Source organism: Coenobita brevimanus, chromosome 103 (assembly GCF_032717465.1).
Source record: "Coenobita brevimanus isolate Jiangsu-jjx chromosome 103, ASM3271746v2, whole genome shotgun sequence".
In the NCBI taxonomy this organism is placed as follows: domain Eukaryota; kingdom Metazoa; phylum Arthropoda; class Malacostraca; order Decapoda; family Coenobitidae; genus Coenobita; species Coenobita brevimanus.
Window position 1 is genome coordinate 24,897,974 of NC_137056.1, and position 21,673 is coordinate 24,919,646.

Genomic DNA, 21,673 nt, shown 5'->3' on the forward strand with positions numbered 1-21,673 from the left:
TTTTAGTGGAAAGTATGAAATTCAAATTGCTGAGTGTTTGTTGCACATTTTTGACAAAACCATGGAAGCAGTAACTTTACAGATATATTGCTGTGGTCCCTCCTATAATCTGAAGTGAATATGGCTTCAGTTAAGCATACAGTTAGCCAGTATTGAGACAAATGTTAGTTGTCCCCACACATTCATATCTTGTTGATATTACAGAAGAAGCTACTTTACTTCAAACTAAGTACATATTCCAAATATGAATTACCTAGAACCACTTTTAAAATCACGGACTTGCCAAAAATTTGATACCTAATATACCATTATTAGTTAAGGGAAGGCTTCCTAATTGCGGCTACAAAATTAGTAAACAGGCAGCTAGTTATTATTATTACTATTTTTATTATTATTACCGTACTCGTTTACAGTCGATGTCAAATCAGTTCCTATCTTCGCCTAAAGGTAACAGAAATTTGAATTACTCGTGCAGCGAGCGAGACGGAGCGAGGAATTTTCCCTCATTTTTATCCTGCTGGGACACCCGTTGAAGAGAGAGAGAGAGAGAGAGAGAGAGAGAGAGAGAGAGAGAAAGAGAGGCAGGACTGTAGTGTTGGCTATTGTACTAAATTATACTGTAACATTATACAGTAGTATACAATTATAGGAATATAATGAGGGAGGAAAGAAAGGGGAGACATTATAATACAAACACGTCATTCTTCTCTCTTCTGTCATCCTTGTAGTTTCAATGCCGGACCATATATATATATATATATATATATATATATATATATATATATATATATATATATAATGTGTATATGGTGACATACATGTTTTTTCATATAGTGCACAATATTTTCGACAAAACCGTACGTGGTTATCTTTGGTGCGAAATGTGGATTCTTTCAAGGAGTGTTAGCTATATCTAATCGTGAACTGATAAAAACAGGCAATACTACACTGTTGTAACCCTCCACCTGACCAAGTACATTCCCCTCACCTCCCTGCACACCTAATCAAGCACATAAAGGCCCTCACCCTCCCAAACTTTTCTTTTAAAGGTGGGCGTAAGGAGAACGCCTTGAGGATACATAACCTCGGCCTCCAGATTCCTTGCGTAGGTCGCATTGAAATCCGGAGTTATCCCCGTACCCTGAAGATTGGGTCTATGAATGTGCGTGGATGTAGTACAATTGAGGTTAAAAGGGAGGAGATTGGAAGAATGTTTGTGAGAAGAAAGTTGGATGTGTTAGCTTTGACTGAAACGAAGATGAAAGGGAAGGGTGAGTCTATGTTTGGAAGTGTGAATGGAAGATTGTCAGGTGTTGATAGAGGAAGGGCAAGAGAAGGTGTGGCCTTGTTAGTAAGTCCGGAAGTACAGCAGCGTGTGATTGAATGGAAGGAGGTGTCATCGAGACTATTGTGGGTGAAAGCGAAATTTGAACGTGAGTTGTGGGTGTTTGTGAGTGCATATGGGCCTGGTAGTGAAAGGGTTGAAGAAGAGAGGGAGTCTTTCTGGAATGATGTTGATGAGTGCCTGCAGAGTTTTGGAGTGAATGTGAATGTGGTAATGATGGGAGATCTGAATGCTAGAGTGGGAAATGTAGCAGTTGAAGGTGTAGTTGGTATGCATGGTGTGCCTGGAAGAAATGAAAATGGGGAACGAACGATAGCGATGTGTGTTGAGCGAGAGATGGTGATTGGAAATACGCTGTTTGAGAAGAAAGATATTTATAAGTATACATGGGTGAGACAGGAGGGTGGAAGGGTTGTTGATAGAGCTTTGATGGACTATGTGGTTGTGTCTAGGAATGTAATAGGAAGATTGTTGGATGTGAGAGTTCTGAGAGGGGATGGTGGAGGTATGTCTGACCACTACCTGGTGGAGAGAAAGTTAAGAGTAGGTAAGAGATGGGTGAGAGCTAGGAGGGTTAGGTGTGGCAGGGAGGTTGTGAAAGTGAGTGAGTTGGATAAAAGAGAGAAAAAGATAGAGTATCAGGAGAAATTGAAAGACGAGTGGAACGCACTGAAAGATCAGGAAAATGGCAGCGTGGAGGAGGAATGGCAGTTGTTTAAGAGTGCTGTGGTGGGGCATGCAGAAGAGGTGTGTGGTGTGAGACGTGTGGGTGGTGGTGTAAGAAAAGGAAGTGAATGGTGGTGCGATGAAGTAAGTATGGCTGTGGCTGAGAAGAGATGTGCATATGAAGTGTGGTTGCAGAGGAAGGATGAGATGTCATATGAAAGGTATAAGGAAAAAAGGAATAGGGCGAGAAGGGCTGTGCATGATGCTAAAGTGGCAGCAGATGAGAAGTGGGGTAGGCGGCTTTCAGAGAATTTTCAACAGAATAAGAAAATGTTTTGGAAGGAGGTGAAAAGGGTGCGAAAGGGAGAGTCTGGGAAGGAAGAACGAGTAAAAGCAGAGGATGGAAGGATGTTAATTGAGATGGATGCAGTAAGGAAGAGATGGGCAGAGTATTTTGAAAGATTGTTAAATGCAGAGGAGGAAAGGGTGGCTGAGATTGTGGCAGATGGCAGGGTGCAAGGAATAAATGTGTTGGGAGAGTTGAATGATTCTTTGATCACGAAGGAGGAAGTGGAGAAGGGAGTAAAGGTATGGATGGGTGTGCTGTGGAATGCCTGAAAGGTGGTGGAGTGACCGTTGTTGACTGGATAGTAAGATTGTTGAATGTGTGCTTTGTGAAAGGTATGGTGCCAGTTGACTGGGCAAGTGCTTGTGTGGTCCCGTTGTATAAAGGCAAGGGTGATAAGTATGAATGTACTAGCTTTAGGGGTATAAGTCTGTCGAGTGTTGTAGGTAAGGTTTATGGTAGAGTGTTAATTATGGGAGTTAGCGAGGGTACAGAGGGACTGACTGGAGAAGATCAGTGTGACTTTAGGAGAGGGAGGGGATGCATGGATCAGGTGTTTGCTGTGAGACAAGTGTGTGAAAAGTATTTAGCGAAAGGCAAGGATGTGTTTTGGGCATTCATGGATTTAGAGAAAGCATATGATAGAATTGATAGGGAGGCTTTGGGGACTGTTTTAAGATTGTATGGACTTGATGGTAGGTTACTAAAAGGGGTGAAAAGCTTTTATGTAAATAGTAGAGCGTGTGTAAGAGTGGGAAATGCTGTGAGTGACTGGTTTCCTGTGAGAGTGGGGCTGCGACAGGGATGTGTGATGTCTCCTTGGTTGTTTAATATTTACATGGATGGTGTTGTAAGGGAGGTGAATGCAAGAGTTTTAGGTGGAGGTCTGAGTCTGGTGAATGTTGATGGAGGAGAGTGGAATCTGAAGCAGCTGCTGTTTGCAGATGATACTGCACTGGTGGCTGATTCAGAGGAGAGATTGAGACAGTTGGTAGAGGAGTTTGAAAGGGTGTGTGAAAGGAGGAAATTGAAAGTAAATGAGAATAAGATAAAGTGATGAAGTGTACGAGGTTGGTAGATGGTAGGTGGATTAATATAGCTTTGAATGGCGAGTTGCTTGAGGAGGTAGAGTGTTTTAAATATCTAGGGTCACATGTTGCTGTGGATGGAAGAATAGATGCAGAAGTGAAGTTTAGAATAAATGAAGTAGGAAAGGTGCTGGGAGGAATGAAAAAAGTGTTTAGATGTCGTTTGCTTAGAATGGATGTAAAGCGAAGGTTGTATGAGGGTGTTGTGGTACCGACTGCGTTATATGGGGCTGAAACATGGAATATGGGTGTAGCAGAGAGGAAAAAATTGAATGTAATGGAAATGAGGTGTCTGAGGAGTATGTGTGGAGTGACGCGTATGGATCGAGTGCGAAATGATGAAGTGCGAAGGAGAGCTGGAGTTGTTCGGGAGATGGCTGGTAGAGTTGAGCAGAGGGTGTTGCGATGGTTTGGGCATATGGAGAGAATGGATAATGAGCGATTGGTGAAAAAGATAACTAGATCTGATGTGAGAGGTGTAAGGCTGAGAGGAAGACCACGAATAGGATGGATGGACAGTGTGAAGAGAGCACTGGATGCGAGAGGGATGTCTGTTGAGCAAGGAAGAGTGGCTGTGCGTGACAGAAATAAATGGAGAGAAATTGTGAATGAATAAGTGATGACGCAGCCCTGAGGGGATATTCTCCCGCATTTGGTCTGATCAGCTAGTCAGGTCAGGTGCGGGTAAGGGGATGGGTCTGTTATGACGTGGCAGGGGTAAACCAGCTCTGCTGCCAGGCCCTTTTGCGGATGTCACTGATTGCATTGCACAGTTGACCCTTGTGCGGTCTGGTGCGGTGAGGATCTGTTCGTTCTCCCCTTGGGGCTAAGATGCGAATGAATGTGTTTGAATTAATGAGTAAATGGGGAGTGTGTCGTCCTGTCTCGGCTACCTCTCTTTCCTTGGGGAAGCAGCCTAGGTATATAGATAGAAAGATATTCAAGAGACTAGTTAAGACATAGCATTCTTCCTATCAAAAGGCACCAGTTTGCTAAGTGACACATAACTATGTGAAATTTCCTGACTCTGTAGTGAATACTTTCTGAGTTCTGGCCTGAAAATTAAATCTCTGCGCCAGCCAGCCGCCCTGCCACCCACCTCTGTGGACGAAAACCTAGTGATTGCAGTGATAACAACACCCTCCTCTTACTTTCTCTGGTGGAGGATAAAAAAAAATTGAACGTTGTACTTGGTCACTCCAGATGATTCTGTTAAACTCTGACGAGATGATTTATAGTGGATTAAAAACAGTCTCCATTATCCCTTTGCATCTTGATTTAACTCCTTTAGATAATTAAATCGTATGAAGAAGGCAATAATAAAATTACTACTCGCCCACAGGCGACTGTGCAAAAACTTTATTAGGTCGTCGTCAAAAGTCAAGCAGCTCTTTTGGAGAGATTACTTCCTTACTTCATCACCACGTTTTCACCAGTACATCCCTCTATCTCACTCACCTTCCACTCGCTGGGACTGAATCTGGTAACGAGGAATAAGACGATGGAAACCCCGACGTAGGCGAAGACGATGCAGGTCCAAATCTCGTTCGAGAGGGGCGACATGAAGCTGAACACTCCAGGTTTTTCCTTGACGGGTTTCTTGATCATGATGGAGATGCCGTGGGTCATGAAGGGTTTGGTGAAATCGATTACCTGCTCCCTCGAGGATGTGATGGTTAGTGGCGCGATTGCTATATCCGCCTCCTATTGGCCAGAGAAAATATATGCGAATTAGGCATCATAACTTCTTATCATTGTCATTCTCATAATTTACAAAGCGCACACTCTCTTGCAATGACACCACACTGACTTTTCCTCATTGTATTCCTTGACAGTGCACTCACTGACACCACACTGACTGTCTCCCTGTCTCTATTCTGTGACAGCACACTCAATTTCTCCTCGCATATATACCCAATGACAGCACGCTTACTTTTGGCCGGCCTCTTTATTCATTACCCACCACTCATCCTCCTATTACTCACCATAGTTAGTTTCCCTCTATACCCGCCTCATTACTCACCATATTCCCCGTATCTCCGCATTCACTTTTATTACTCACCACATTCGATATCCCTCTGCATAATCAACCTCATTACTCACCACACTTCCTATCCCTGAACAGATACTGTACATTCTCTCATTATTCACCACGCTCCCTATTCCTTTATATACATATTCTTTCTCATTACTTAAACACACTCATTATCTGTTTGCAGAGACATTCTCTCATTAATACTCCCTCTCCCTCTACAGATACATTACCAATCATTTCTCACCACACTCACTCACACCGCATTTCCTCTACAGTCCATTTCAGTCCAGATCATTAAAACATACTGGTACAATACAAACTATTAAAGAAAAAACTGCAAAATTAGCTGATAAAAAGCCCATTGTATTCTTGATCTTTTTAAAACTAAATACTGAGTGAAGACAAAGGGGAGAAGAGCGAAGGTGAGCAAGGAGTGCCCCTCAGGCGACCACCTAGGAAATCGAGGGAAACCTTATTTGTCTGGTGGACGGAAAAGAATATCACCCATCGGCCTGAGTGGTGGATGCCATGTATTTCGGCCAACACCGAACTGCACACACACACACACACACACACACACACACACACACACACACACACACACACACACACACACACACACACACACACACACAGACTTTGACGTATCACAAGTAACCACATGTTTTTCAAAATTAATAACCAATGTTTAAACAGTGAAGAACATACTCATACACAGATGCATGACAGGCATATGTGTATTAGATCATGCTTCTGTATTCCCTGCATAATACTAATAATGATGTGTTTCATATTTAAGTGGCCATGCTTTCTCTACCTTAAACCTTGCTCCAACCTACCAAATCATTCGTTTTGCCTGAGCAGAAGGCAAGATGACAGATAGCAACTGATTTTTCATGCACACACTTTGATTTCCAACGTAAGGGCAAAATCTCTAAATTTTAACATCCGTTTGTACAGTATATATTATATTTTGTGGAAAAACGTAGAATCAACAAATGGTTGATAACTTGGACCTTCATTATAAAAACAACTGCGCCCCTGATTAGTGTGTGTGTGTGTGTGTGTGTGTGTGTGTGTGTGTGTGTGTGTGTGTGTGTGTGTGTGTGTGTGTGTGTGTGTGTGTGTGTGTATTTCGTGCGAATATAACAATGAACATCCTTGTTAACTATCCACAATACTGTACTAGTTTTAGCTATAAGCCATTGCCCTTTTCCTTTGGAAATTTAAATATGTAGACGTCCTCCAAATTAACACCCTTTAAAATGATTATCATTATATCTTAATGATACATTATCACACTCCTAAGCCTTCATTTTTTTCACAAATATACATTGTCTGTTACAGATAAGCTCTGCAGAACGTGTGTGATAGGTAAGCCAGTATATTTACCATCAGGATATTAGGTATATGAGAGAAGGGGGTGTGAGCTGGGAGCAGGGCAATGAAATGGCGGGGGGAAAAAGGGACATGGAGGCGATTTGTTTGTGGCCACCCCTTACGGCAATAGATAGATAGATAGGTGGATATTAGGTTGATCTTAAAGACTCCGTGTTAATGCTGGGTGTCATTGTGAGGTAGAGAGACGGGAATTAATTGGAAGAGATGAAGATGACTGGAGGGCAAGCAGGACTATGACAGTCGTAGAAAGAGGGGTAGCTACAAGTATAGGATAGTAAAAATCGAGGAAAAACAAATAGAATCAAGATTAAAGTTTGTGCGAGTCCATGGTAAAATTATGCGGGGATTTAATATTGGGACAAGGTCTATGGTGACATGACAGCTCGCAAATAAATTAGTGGGAAGGAGACATACAATTTTTCTATAATAACACTGATCTTACCATTTTACAAAGACATTGTAAACTTTGTACAACTGCATCCCTACTTCATTCATATATGTAACAATACTACCTAGTAACAGAGATGTAACTATATATATAATAATATTACCTAGTAACAGCTTTGTAATAATACGATCTAGTAACAGAGATGTAATAATATGTGTAAGAATAGTACTTAGTAACAGGGATGTAATAATATATGTAACAATACTACCTAGTAACAGAGATGTAAAAATATATGTAACTATACTACCTAGTAACAGAGATGTAATAATATATGTAATAATATTACCTTGTAACAGAGCTATGATAATATACGTAACAACACTACCTAATAACAGAAAGGTAACAGTATCTGGAAAAATCTACCTATCATCCCGAATTGAACCATGGACAGTTAGTGTTAACTATGTTGTCTACTCTCTCCACAACATCTTAGCTATAAAAGAAATCCAGATAAATGATCAGATCAGCTGAGTGGTCCGGGCAGGAGGAGGAACAGACACCAACAACAGCGGGGCGAGTTGCTGAGTGAAGGTTTTCTCTGTACTCGGTGATATGCAGAGTAGGAGGTGATGAAAGGGTAGCAAGGGCAGAAGGAGGAGGAGGAGGAAAAGAAGAAGTACCTGGGAGCTCCCCTAAGATCGTCTGCTTGAACCGACTAATTCTCAAATGACAACAAATCATCAATCTCAAATTTATTACCGGTACGAGAGTTCACGGGGTGTGGGCCTGTAAACTTATCATCTAATTTAGTACTACGCGTATTTGAACGAGCAAATACTAAGTCCCCAACATTAATGTTGATATGTGACGCAGACTTATGTTGGCGTTGTATCATATCCTCTTTGGATAAGGCTAGATTAGCCTTTATAGACGGGTGTATTTTCTGGTAGTCTGTCATTTTCACTTTCATATAATCATCCAAATTGTACTAGGTTTCGATAACAGCATTGAATAGGGCAATTTCTTATCAAATCCATATAAAACAGAGAATGGAATTTCGTCAATGGATTTATTGATGGAACTATTGATTAGGCTGCAACTTGGGGTATCCACTCATCCCAACAAAAGCTTTAAGAACCTAAGTACCTCAAACACTCCAGCACCTTGCGATTCTGTCTTTCGACAAGGCCAATGGAAGCCACATATTAACTGCTGGTGATGGGTGTGGTGGTGGATTTGGCTGGAATGATCGTCATCTTGTTGTCCTTGACACAAGTCTGCAGAGTGTTGAGGTCGTCTTGTTGCAGTATGTAGACTGTGTATGCAGTTTATTTTGTGGTTGTTATGGCGATATTATCTGCATATGAGGCAATGTCTGGGGGCAGTTGGAGTGTAGGAATATCATGCTTGTATAGACTGAAGAGTGTGGTGGCAGAACAGAGCCCTGTGGAATTCCTCCAAGGATATTTAGTGTTCGTGATGACTTGCACTGGAAGCTAGCATGTGCATTTACTACGTAAATAGTTGTCATGCCAGCTTTTGGTGTTATTCTCCATATTTGTATCGTGAACCTTGCTGATTAGAGTGCATTGGGGAATGGCATCGAAGGCTTTACTAATAATTATCTATTGCTGAAAGAAATGTGCATTATGCAGCTGTTGCACAGTTAATACCATCAGATGCTTGTCGTGTGAGATTAATCAGTAAGATATTTGTAGAATGGGGTTGCTCTAGGTCTGTGTTGTACTGAAGGAAGAAGGATATGAGGTACGACTATGTTGAGAATGAGGCATCTAGTTGTCTTGGATGCTAAGCAGTGTTACAGGTCTGTACGAAGAAGATTGTGTAATGTCTTTTTTATGCAAGGAAGAAGGAATCAAAGAACAGAAGCCCGCAAGATTACTCGCTCCAAGAAAAACTAAAACAAGATAACAGAGAACCAAATTTAAGATTTGTTCATTTCGAGTTGCCTGGAAACACTGGGTTTGAAAGACTGGAGGCCGTAGAGACTTGGAAATACAGACAGAGGAAGGCAGTTTCAGAGCTGATCTGTGATATACACGGTACATGAAGAATTGGGAGTAACAATTAGCTCTTGCATTAGAGAAACAGAAAAGGGATGAGAGTTTGTTGCTAGACGCGTGCTACGTACCCACTGTAGTGGAGAAGGGATGCAAACAGACATCTTAGAGAAGCAGTGACCACTGAAGTAGCGAAAGATAAAAGATAAAAGATGCAACAGTGTGGCAAAGAGACAGAGTTTAAAGAGATCCAGGAAGAGGAGGAGAGTTAATGAGACAAAAAGCCAATGGCACCACCTTGTTGAGGAGAGCTACATGCGGGGAACCTCCCCACACATGAGAGTTGTACTGTACACAGGGGCGAATAAAACCCATTTATAAAGTTAACAACTGTACAGGGGTACTAAAGGCATGGAGTCGGCTTAGCACACCTAATCTCTTGGATGCAGATTTTATAAGACAGGTAATATGATCTTTACAAGTTAAATCACGAGAGAATGAAATCAAATATGTTTAAAGAAGATGCAGATTTGAGTTAGATATGGTTAAAAATTTAGAGGATGCTCCTGTGGAAGATTTTCACAGGATAATGGATATAATAACTGAGTTTTTGATGCATCAAAAACAACAGGATTACGTTTACTCCAGTCAGAGATATGAGCCATGTCATATATTAGGTTTGCCATAGCCTCATCCCTAGTTTGTTGAAGTATTTACTAAGATGGACATTGCGAGAAGCGAATCGAGAGGTGAAGAGTGGAGTCATCAGTGTATGAGTGGACAGGGTTACTTGTACAGATTAGAAGGTCATTCATGAGTGGAAGAAAGAGTTGATGACAAGAAAGAACTCTAAAGAACACCACTATTGTTAGCTCTAGAAGAACGGTGACCATCTACAACAGCAGCTAAACACCTGCCAGAAAGAAAGCTAGAGTGGAAGACACAGAAAGAAGGAAAAAAAAAAAAACCATAAGAGAACAGTTAGGAAAATAAAAGTTTATACCAGACTCAATCAAAAGCCTTTGAGATGCGAAGTGCAATAGGAAAGCTTTAACCAAAGTCCCGAAAGGAGGATGACCAGGAGTCTGAAAGACAGGTGAAAAGATAGCCACTGGAGAGTCCCCGGTAGAACCCATACTAACGATCGGAAATATGGTTGTGATAGGAAAGGTGCTTTATATATATATATATATATATATATAATATGTGGTAGGTGGGGGCGCTCACCATCCACTCACTCGATGTAGTGCTGCTATCGGGTGGCTGCCCTTTCCTCTCTTCCACCCTTCTTTCTTTCCATCCTCTTCTGGTCTTTCCTTCACTCTTTCCTTGTCCTCCTGCCTACGGGTGACTTTACACTCCCTCTTCTGTCTTTCTTTCCTTCATTCTTTCCTTTTCCTTCTGCCTGTGGGTGACTCTACACTGAGTGACAAGCCAAATGGTTTCCTGTACACCAGGAAACCATTTATTACGCTGGATGGTAACCATATAACCTAATTTTGGCACCTGGTGGTTTAGTGGGTTATTATTGCGCTCCAGTCGGATTGAGCCGGTGAAGGTTTCCAAGGGGTGGTTGGCGTTGATTGCTCATGTAATGCCACTCAGGGATGAGTGAGGCTGGTTACTCTTATCTTAAATGTCGAGACCAACTGCCTAGCCCCGGGCTCCTACGCTCCTCATGGGGCAATGTAGGACTGGATGATATATATATATATACAGTATATATATATATATATATATATATATATATGCCAGGAATGGATTTAAAAACTTTTAAAATACAAGATGTTAAAGGAATGGGGCGACAGTTTGAAGGCTGGGAATGGTCACCCTTCTTTGGGCCCGGCTGAATGAAAGCAAACTTCCAGCAAGAAGGAAAGGCACAATTTGACAGACAAAGCCAAAATAGTTTGCCTAGGTAGAGTGAAAGCACAGAACCACAGTTCTTGAGGACAACAGGAGCGATCTCATCAGACCCATATGCCTTGTTAGTACTGAGGCCAGTGATAGCAGATAATTCAAAAAATGAAGAAATTTTAATGTCAGCCATGAAGAAGTCATAAGGGGGGAAGCGATGGAGAAATAGCATCGGAACCGTCTAAGGTGGAATTGGAGAAGGAGGTTTGAGCGAAGAGGTCTGCTTTATCAGTAGATGAAACAGCTATAGTGCCATCAGAGTGGAAACGAGGAGGGAAGGATGATGAGGTAAAGTTGTTAGAAACGTTTTTGTCACGGTGCCAGTAGGAATAGGAAGAATTTGGGTCAGAGAGTTCATAGCACTTAGTACAAGTGAAATTATTATTTACAGAGCAAAAAGCAAACTTAGAACGATTCTGGGCCGAAACATAAAAGAGATGAGAGGCATGAGTGATTGGTTCCGTGGACAGCATTAGAACAAGCATGATTAAACCATTTTTTTTTTTTTATGCATTAGTCATAGGATAAGTGAAAAAATGTACGCCCCCATGCCTGAGAATATAACTTCCGTAATGTGCAAGGCACGCTCAGATGGCTCTTGGCCACAGAAGCAATTATTATGCCAGGGAAAATCAAACAAGTACTGCCCGAGAGCCTCCAAATCAGCAGCTCCTAAGTGCCACATGTACCGCTGTTTGGAGGGTCCACAGGCCTTACTGCAGCAGTAGGACAGGTCAAGGCAATAAGGTTTTGATTGAAGGAGCCCAACAGAGAGAACAAATTAACAGCTTAAGCAGAAGGATTAGTTGTAAGGAAGAGGTCAAGTATGTTGGAACTCTCTCCAAGGCGGTCAGGGATATGGGCAGGGTGCTGTACGAACTATTCTAGTTCTTTAAGAACATAAATGATGTACTGTAGGCTTGTTCACCAGGTGGATCAGTGAATGGAGAGGAGAGCCAAGGGTTGAGGTGAAAATTGAAGTCACCTGGAATGGAGCTTTCAGAAAAAGGTTAAATTGAGAGGATGCGTTCCATTATGGAAGTAAGATAGTTGAAGAGTTTTTCATAGTCAACAGTATTAGGGGACAAGTAAACAGCACATTTAGATTTAGTTAGAGAATGACGGGATATCCGAAGTCAGAGAGACAGGATTCAGAAGATTCAGGTTCAGGAACACAAGAATAAGATATGTCGTTGCATACATAATATACACAACAGCCACCTATGGCTTTGAAGTGAGTGTAGAGAAAATTGGGGGATACAAAGATGGGTTTGATATCAATTGCCTCTGACAATTGACTTTTGGCGACGAAGAGGTGAGGTTTAGAAGAGGTGAGGTGGTGTTCAACAGAGAGAAAGTTAGAGTTAAGGTCGCGAATGTTGCAGAAAAGAAGGCGAAATAAGTCAAACAGGGGTTCCAGAAATCTCGGTTGGTCGTCACCGGGAGAGGGGCAGATGGTAAGGACTTTTATGGTTCCCCTCCCTAAGGACTCCGAGGTTAGGTGTTGAGATGCCATTTTCTTGTTTAAATTTTCAATAGGAAGTGTAGTGTGTAATGAGCATGTAGTTTGATGCTGACAATTAGAGGGACTTGTATTCGAGATCATTCTTTTTTTACTCAATGTGTTACTGAAACGCTGAAAAAAGTCAGCAAAGGGGGATGGTCAGAAGCTAGTTCCGAGGGCTGATGAAACAGGAATTCCAGCTCTTCCTGTCAACAGCTTTCCATCCACGTTGGGAGTACCACCCTGTTCCACTGGTGATAATTGTTCCATGCCTTCAACTGTTGAAAATGCTACAGGAATGTTGGAGTAGTTAATGATCTTTGTGCTGATGCTCTGTAATTGTAAAGTTCTTAGGTTTCTCGATAATGTTACGCGTCTCTTCTGGAGTGAAAGGAGTTGGATTGAGGTCGAGTGGAAGGACTGCTTATTCTGCGAAGATTTTTTCTTTTTCCAGACTCAGTGCGTGTTGGTGTTAGGTGACATGTGTGCATAGGAAAGCATTAGCAAAGACTTGGCTCACACATGATACCATGATTCCATGAATCTGAAAGGATGTTGGGCTATAGATAAGAGAATTGGCGACTATGTTATGACTGAATCGGTAGAGAGGCGGCTTGCAGTCCTAATGGACCCAGGATCGAATCCCGGCTGGGGCAGGGAACAGTTTTAGGATTTGAATTTCCTAGAAAGCAGACTTTCCTGATTTACCAGATGACCCGCCGACATGTCGTAAAAGTACCCCCGCTAATACCAGTACACCAGTCCTGTATGAGACAGCCCTAGTATGAATTCAATATGGACGGTGGGTGTCAGCGCCGAAGTGGTGACATGTGGAGGTGTAGGAGGACTACTGGGCCTTGGGATAAGCCACTACCCCCAATAAATAGGCCCTGAGCCTTTGCCCAGAGTCGGACACATAAAAAAAATATATTTCCTTATGTACCCGGTAACATCCTTAACATGGCTTGTAGGCCGTATTTAGTAGATACTATAAACCCAAATAGTCAAAGACCAGTCTTGTATATGACAGCAGTGAGTCCTTATTACATATATAAAAAAAGAACATATACAGTAGATATAACTATTTTTTTCGTTTTCACAGTTAACTTTTTTTTATTGGTGCTTACGTATACGAAAAGTTTCTAATTTCTTCATTTTTAAATACAACAGACGGATCATCAACGTGTTTTGCGTAACAGAAGTGCCAAAATTCATCAGGGCACTTAGCTACCCAATATGTGATATTACTACAAAGTAAAGTACTATCAGATGCTGGGCCACACGAACCCATGCTTATTACATGAATATGATGGTTTGTTGGCGTATAAATAAGAGAACTGGGGATTGTGGTATGTGGTATAACATTTTGTTTATGTGTTATCATTTGCCTCCCCACCAGGATCATCAACTGTCCATTTCATTGTTTTCAAAACACTTAAGGTTATGTATTTTAGGTCTGGACACTGTAAATCTTGGTATGAAATTTGCCAGATCATTATAATGCACAATGACTTCGTCTTCTAAATTATTTCTGATGCAAAGCTGGTCATATTTGCTCCTCCATTCATAGGAGACAGCGACTCCCTTCAGCTGATATGTTACGTATTTTGTGCCGTAGTAAAGACATTTATTTTTTTCATTTGCATTAGTAAAATGCTTGACATGAGAACAATGTAAGACAATGCATTAATTTAGGTAATCTATTTATAAATGTGTTTGCCGTTTGGGATTCATGTACACCACGGTGAAATGAATCATCTGGCATTATCCAGAATAAAATACCAAACTGATCAGTTGGTCAATAACGGCGCTTTGGATCACGAATGAATGAGGGAGTGAGCAAATCACTAAAATCGTTTCTGTCATTGTGAACTGTTGGCATACTGTTACTCAGCAGGTGGAGGTTTAACTCCATCACTCTTCAGACCACTAACCAGGCTTCCCCCAGCAGTCTCCATGTCTCTTCTACCCCTGTCCCACTAACTCGAGAAATATTCGAATCATCCCAAGGAGTCTTCTCGGGCTGCACAGTGTGTGTGTGTGTGTGTGTGTGTGTGTGTGTGTGTGTGTGTGTGTGTGTGTGTGTGTGTGTGTGTGTGTGTGTGTGTGTGTGTGTGTGTGTGTGTGTGTGTGTGTGTGCATTGTTACGAGAACAAAAAGGCCATGGGTGAGAGTAGGAGGGCATGACTTAAGAGGATGATGTTCATTTTTGAGTGGCTTTACATCAGCATAGGTCACCAGTAAAGTGTGCTTTGTCAGCACATGACGACCGAACAAACTCCATGTTATCACAATTTCCATCTGATATAAAATTATATGCTGAATCTCCAATATTTAATTGCTTGAGGTGATGCCAAAAACAGCGATACGACGGAAAATCTCTTTTTATTTGATTTTGTCATTGAGGCGTTCGCCGATTAGAGCCGAACACTTCCTTGGAAAATTCGAGACTCCAAGGGGGCCCTACGCACTTACGGGTGAGTTTTTAGTTAATAACAAAATTTATTGAATGAGTGTACCACATACAGAAAAAATTTAAACTTTACATAAGAGTGAAGTTATTGGCTTCTGCTTAGCATGAAGGGCGGGCTGGGTTGGGCCGGGCCACTGATTTTACAAACTTACCTCAGAGTAAATATCGCTCGCTCGGGCGCTCGCTCGTATTAATCTGCTGTTGGCAGGAATGTAATATGAAATAAGTCACCGGATTAAAAGGATTCTAAAGGGTCCTCCCTATGCTGAACAAATCATACCGAGGTAATATTCATAATGATTCTCTCTCTCTCTCTTTCTCTCTCTCTCTCTCTCTCTCTCTCTCTCTCTCTCTCTCTCTCTCTCTCTCTCTCGAGAATCTCTCTCTCTTTGCGCTTGAGACAGTGCCTTCACAGATACAAAAACTGAGCAGTTATTCATATGTAACACAAATTTCCTCTGCAATGTAAGCAAAGACATCACTGTATTGATAAAGTATAGGCATGAGAAAAAACAACGTTCGAAGAGAAGCAGTTTCTTAGAATGACTCTCATTTACGGTTCCCCCACTACTGTGCTCTCACTCTGTTTCTGGATCTTACCTCCCCTCTATCTTTTACTTGGGAATTGGGGTTGGGGTGATGATGGTGGTAGTGATAGTGGTGGTGCTGGTGATGTGATTATGGTGGTGGTGGAAACGATAATGATGACAACGATGATGATGATGATGATGATGTCAAAGAGATGAACACTAGTAATAAATATTTTTAAAGAGGTGAAAAATCAAAGGTGAAAGGAAAGTGATGATTGTTAAAAGGTAACTTAAAAATATGTATAGACTGAAATCGAGCAAAAATCTGAACAAAGACCTTGCCTTTGACAGAAACGAACAATGCACTGGAACATGGCCATCAGACCATAAGCTAAGAGAAAGGAAAAGAAAAAAATGATATACTGTGCTTGTTGAGAGGTCGTTAATTCATTCAGTCCTATGACGTATTATTTTTATTCTTTCTACCACCAGAACATTTTAGTCTGCTTTAGGAAACACCAGTAAAACGCCTTTGTCGGCGAGGTACGAACGAGGCCATTTAAAATCGAAAGCATTGAAATGTCGCCTTATATCCTGAGGATGCTTAGAGTATATTGATGGCAATCCACCTACCAAGTTTCATGCCTTTACGGCAAATTGTCTGACCTGCGGCCCTCTTTTGAAGATTATCGATATGCTGCACTTGGCGCGTGACGGGTGCCACGTGCACTGCCTGGGTGTGATGAAACCTATCAAAAACAAGTCTTAAAGAGTTGGACTATCATATGGTGCAAACCACGCGGTGATCGGCCTGTGCTTGCATAGATATAAGCTTTTCAAAAGCGTTACGGTCGGGTCGAGTCGGGCTGAGTCAGGCCGCTCATATGCGCAAAAATGCCACTACTTGACGAAAGACCTGCGAGGGCTTCTCCCTCGCTCATAATCACTCACCTGTCTCACCAGCTCACCCACCATGCCGTCCCAGCCGCCATACTGGCCATCATTTTGGGCACCGTAGCTGTTGTCTTTCACAAGTTGCAGAGTGTCTGGAAGGAATAAATAAAGACCAGTAGGTAAACAGAATAAGGAGGGATAATAATCTAGTGTATTATAACTAGTTAGTGTACAATGAAAAGCATGTTCCAAAGAAAAAGTACACAGGAGAAACCACACTGCAAGTTGCAATGTGTCATGGAGCAATGGGAATGTGAGTATGCAAATCAGCAGGTAATAAATCGCCCAGTATACAGACACAGAAGTACATGAAAAACAGACAAATTGCTGCATAATGAGCGACACAATTACATCAGTGACCCAGGACATTCAAACAGTACAAACCTGCGCCAAGCAACATCATCTCATTTTCAAATTTTTCGTGACCTTAATTCTGTCCTTTTTCGTCCCAAATTATATCACTTGTACCTTTGATGGTCCTATATCATCATGCTAAACAAAATAATCTGGAGTGACAAGAATAAATTAAAGAGTATATCATCGTAATAGAGGGACTGATCCATAATGCCATAAAGTACCTTCTTTATCTCCAGCACGGTGCTAAGTAAGTACTTACCATTAAAATCAAAGTTTTTTTTTTGTGTGTGTGTGTGTGTGTGTCTGACTCTGGGCAGAGACTTAACAGCCTGCTCTCAAGGCTCAGTAGTCCTCCTATATTTCATACACCTCTACATGTCACCACTTCGGAGCTAACACCCACTGTCCATATTGAATACATGCGAGGGTTGTCTCATACAGGACTGGTGTACTGGTATTAGCGGGGGTATTTTTACGACATGTCGGCGGGTCTTCTGGTAGATCAGTAAAGTCTGATTCTATTAATTTCAAATCCTTAAACTGTTCCCTGCCCCAGTGGGGATTTGAACCTGGGTCCGTTAGGACTGCAGGCCACCTCCTACCAACTGAGCCACCGCCTCCCCCAAATGCCTCCTAAAATAACTTTACTGTTCCACCTTCTGAGCACACGATGACTTTGTCAATCTGAGCAAAATTATAAACGGTAAAAGGAGTTTTTAACAATTTTGACCATGTACTGGACTGGTACAAATTACCCTAAGCTGAACAAATTGTTTTGAATGAACATGAATATAATACAAACGTGTTTCCGCGGCAGCAAATGTTAGTAAGCATACGAGTATGTATTTCGTTGTTTCTGAGTAATATAAGCTCGTAAAAAAAAGAAAAAAAAAAACTAAGTACTTTCATTGGATTATTTCTTTTTGTGCTTCTCTTTGGCCACCCACTGACATCCGAACACTCACTAGAACATAATCCATTAGTGCTGAACTGCGTTTTATGAAGTGTCATACGCAACTAACGTGGGTATGTGAAAGAAGCTTCATGAAAACTCCCAACCAAGGCGGGACTCGAACCTGCATCGGCCTGGCTTTCACGACACAATCGCGTCCCATTACCAACTGCATGTCAGAAGTTTAGGCAATTTCCCCTGGAAATGGCATACAAATATTTCCTTAGACTATAGAAATGTACAAATAACCTATCTGCAGCAAAATAATAATAATAATAAAAATAAATTAAGACTGAAGTTAGGACATTACTGTTGAACACTTGAATAAAAGTAACTCCATTTGATCTTATTAAAGTGGATCTTTCTTGCGCCCATAGGGCGGGAAGTGCCAAATATAGTGCTTGTTTCAAATTGTGCTAATCACTCACTTGCTCACTGAGCTACTGTACTCTTTTGAAGAATGTGGTCCAGGTCTTATAAAAGGGATGTTAGGAAAAAGAAATTTTGCGCAGTGGTAGATCTCCCCTCAGGTCAAGTTTCAGGCAGGGAGAGAGGAGGACGACTCCCACACGGAGTCGGTGGACCTCAGGTGTATCGCTAGAAATAATTTAGTTTGGCTATTTTTAAAACAGTTTTTGCACAATGATAAAGCTTGACTTAATCCAGGTAATAAGCATAACACAACCCCCGAGGACTGTTCCAGTAGGAGGGGTGGCTCCAGGTGGTCTCAGCTCAAGTGGTTGTGCATGCTCATTTTTTTTTTTTTTTTAACCGAGAAACAAAATTGCATACTGACAGATGTTCACCCTGGCCACTTCCCGAGGAGGCTGGAACCACTAGGGGGGGGGGGGAGTGATTTCTTACAAGTGAAAAGGCTTCCCCCATGGGTCCCAGGAAAGCCATCATACATGGCCATAGTTTCCAAGCCAGGATCTCAAAATTTTGCACATTGATAGGCGTTTACCTCGGCCACGATACAGGCAGGGTGGGGCCCCCCGATAACCAGCCACTCCCCCCCGATAACCAGCCCTCAGTGGCGGATGGGGGAAGCCAAGACGAGACAATGCCATTGTGGTTTATGTAAAAATATGAAAATCTGAGCAATGGTAGATCTATACCTGGGTAGGGGGAGTTGTCAGCTCCATGAGGTCCTGGCCAAAACCTTTATCCACGTTCACTTGTTTATTTATTTATTTATTTATTTTTTTGGGGGGATTTAAGAATATAAAGTTACCAATACTAGCAGAAGTTCATCCCAGCCATGTTCTAAACAGGGTGGATCCCCCAGTGGCCCATTCACCTATGCAGGGTACTATCTCCAGGAGGCACAACGCCATAGTTTATAGTAACCACACTAAATTTCTTACAGAAACAGACCTTCACCCCGACCAGACCTTGTAGAGGGTAAGATCCCTGGGGTTCATCCGTTCACCTCCCCCATACATAATTATTTCTTCCCCCTTTACAATACGGCAGGAGTTGGTGAGGCCATCAATATTTTCCTTTGTCTTGTCTTCATTAATCTTTTTTTTTTTTTTTTACTTTAAATCAGCTTTGCGTTAACCTGAAATCTGCAAAAAATATTACTGCATCATCTCAATTTAGAGCGGATGTTGCATCATCCACTGCCAACCTGTTACACATGTACCAAGTTGCAATAAGCTTGGTCACAGCTAAGCAGGCACAAAAGGATGTTGCCGAGTACAAAAAATAGGCCTTCAGCATTCTAACAGAAAAAGAGTCCCAGTGTGGCTGTATTTTGATTAAATATTTTCAAAATCTGACAGAGGATGTGCAGCAAAATTATATCAACTGGAGTTACAGGGTCTTGTAAGACCGCAACTTCTGTTATCATTTCGAAACAGGACTGCCTTTAACCCCTACACCGCGGGCATGTTTACCAATGTTTTGCGTGTCCCACGGGGTTATTCGGGCTCCGACAGACTCTCAAAAAATATTTGCCAAAAATCAGTTATTAGTCCTAGAATATTAAAATTACATATGCTTATGGCACATACCTTCAGCTTTCTCCTGGAATTTGTTGAGCCTTCGTTGGTTACCGTAGGACTTGTGGAGACCTCTGAAGTTGGGTTACGAAGTCTCCACTTTAAACTTCCCGATAACCCGTAATATGATTACCACAGCCAGATATTAACACTATAAACACTACTCTAGGATTATCAAGTAGTTTGGGATCCATACTCCAAAAAAAAACCCCACTGTGAAAGCAATGAAAATTACGAGCACGTATGACCTTTGCACTTGCGCTAGTTCACTCTTGGTACTCTGTCATTTATTATTCATAAAACCCCTCACACTTTATATTTCTATTACTATATCACACTTATATATATCTGGAGTTTTTCTCCATAAGTTTCATTCAGTAGTATTAGTTTATTGTCACTGAAGTCATTCAATTTTTCATTCAGTAAAATACGCAGAGCCACGGATTCACTTTCACTGTTATAACATAATGTATTTGTACTCATATTCTTATATTACTAATTACTTACATTACTATTTACATTTTCTATTGTATTTTCAATATTTACCCTTCTATTTCACTTACACTATGTTAGTCACTGTCACTTTCAGTAAGATAAAACTATAATACACCGTTCAGTCATATGTACTGAACATCCATTGCTTTCATTTGCTATTTACACATTATTTCCACATTATTTCCACATTACTCTCCTTTCCCACTTACACTTTTAGAACTGCTTCTGGCTGTGGTAATCAAAGAAGCAGGTAACACAGAGGGGAACCTGGCACTCAGCGCACTGCCAAGAGGTGCGTTTGTGCTCAGGTGTGCGTCTGGTGGTATGTGCACACATCTGACACCTGCGGATCGCAGCCTTCCTTTTGCCTGTGGCAGGCATTAGCACCAGTCTGTGCCGATCCATATACGCTCTCTGCTCAAGTCGGTCGGGAAGTGTTACTGGATGGCGCCTTGGAGTTGCTGCTGTCACCCTACCATATCTTTCCAGCAGCTACTGAACACAAGTCCTGGTGAACAACCTCAGGGAGAAGGACTTGGGTGGCTTGACCTTCATCTTGTACAGGATGAAGGCGTTCAGCATTGTCATATCTATGAGATGCAGAAAAACTTTCCTGTACCACCTAGTATTCTTCCTGAGGGAGTCGATCTCACCAATCATCATGCCGGACTTGTCCACCAGCCGCATGTTGATATTGTAGTCTAACACAGCACCAGGTTTCATCACAGGTTCGCCTGTCCTACGGTCGACCTTCCCACTGTCTGTCATTTCCCCCTTATGTACGGTGGTGAGCATGTGCACGACCCTCTTGTCATGCCACCGTATTGCCAGCATCTTCTCAGACTTGCGTAGGTGCACGTCTCCTCGCTGCGAAGTTCCTGCCTCTGTGAATTTAGAGAAGTGGGCATGATTACTTTTGACAGTGCTGCAGGAGCCAATGCCGTGCTCTGAAAGGTATTTGGCAAGTTTCGGTGCTGCATAATAGTTGTCTGTATACAGCACATGATTCCCACCAAAATACTTTTCAAGGAGCACTTTCACTACACAGCCTGAGAAGCCAAGGGGGTGTGTTTTATCCAGATCGATAGTGCTGGCTGAATAAATGACGAAGTCAAGGATGTACCCCGTCTTACAGTCGCACAGTATAAAGAACTTGATTCCAAAGTGATGGCATTTGCTTGGAATGTACTGAACA

At 41.8% G+C, this 21,673-nt stretch overlaps 1 protein-coding gene across 1 annotated transcript in view; it reads right to left on the bottom strand.

Moving 5' to 3' along the window:
• The window catches only part of LOC145415652 (glutamate receptor 1-like), a 1,336,600-nt gene that overhangs the window by 60,971 nt on the left and 1,253,956 nt on the right, over positions 1-21,673 (bottom strand). Inside the window, exons 11-12 of the mRNA XM_080284869.1 lie at positions 16,666-16,760; positions 4,904-5,149 (exon numbers count right to left, since the gene is read on the bottom strand). Of these exons, the coding sequence (XP_080140995.1) occupies positions 4,904-5,149; positions 16,666-16,760 (341 nt within the window). The remainder of the gene's footprint in view (positions 1-4,903; positions 5,150-16,665; positions 16,761-21,673) is intronic.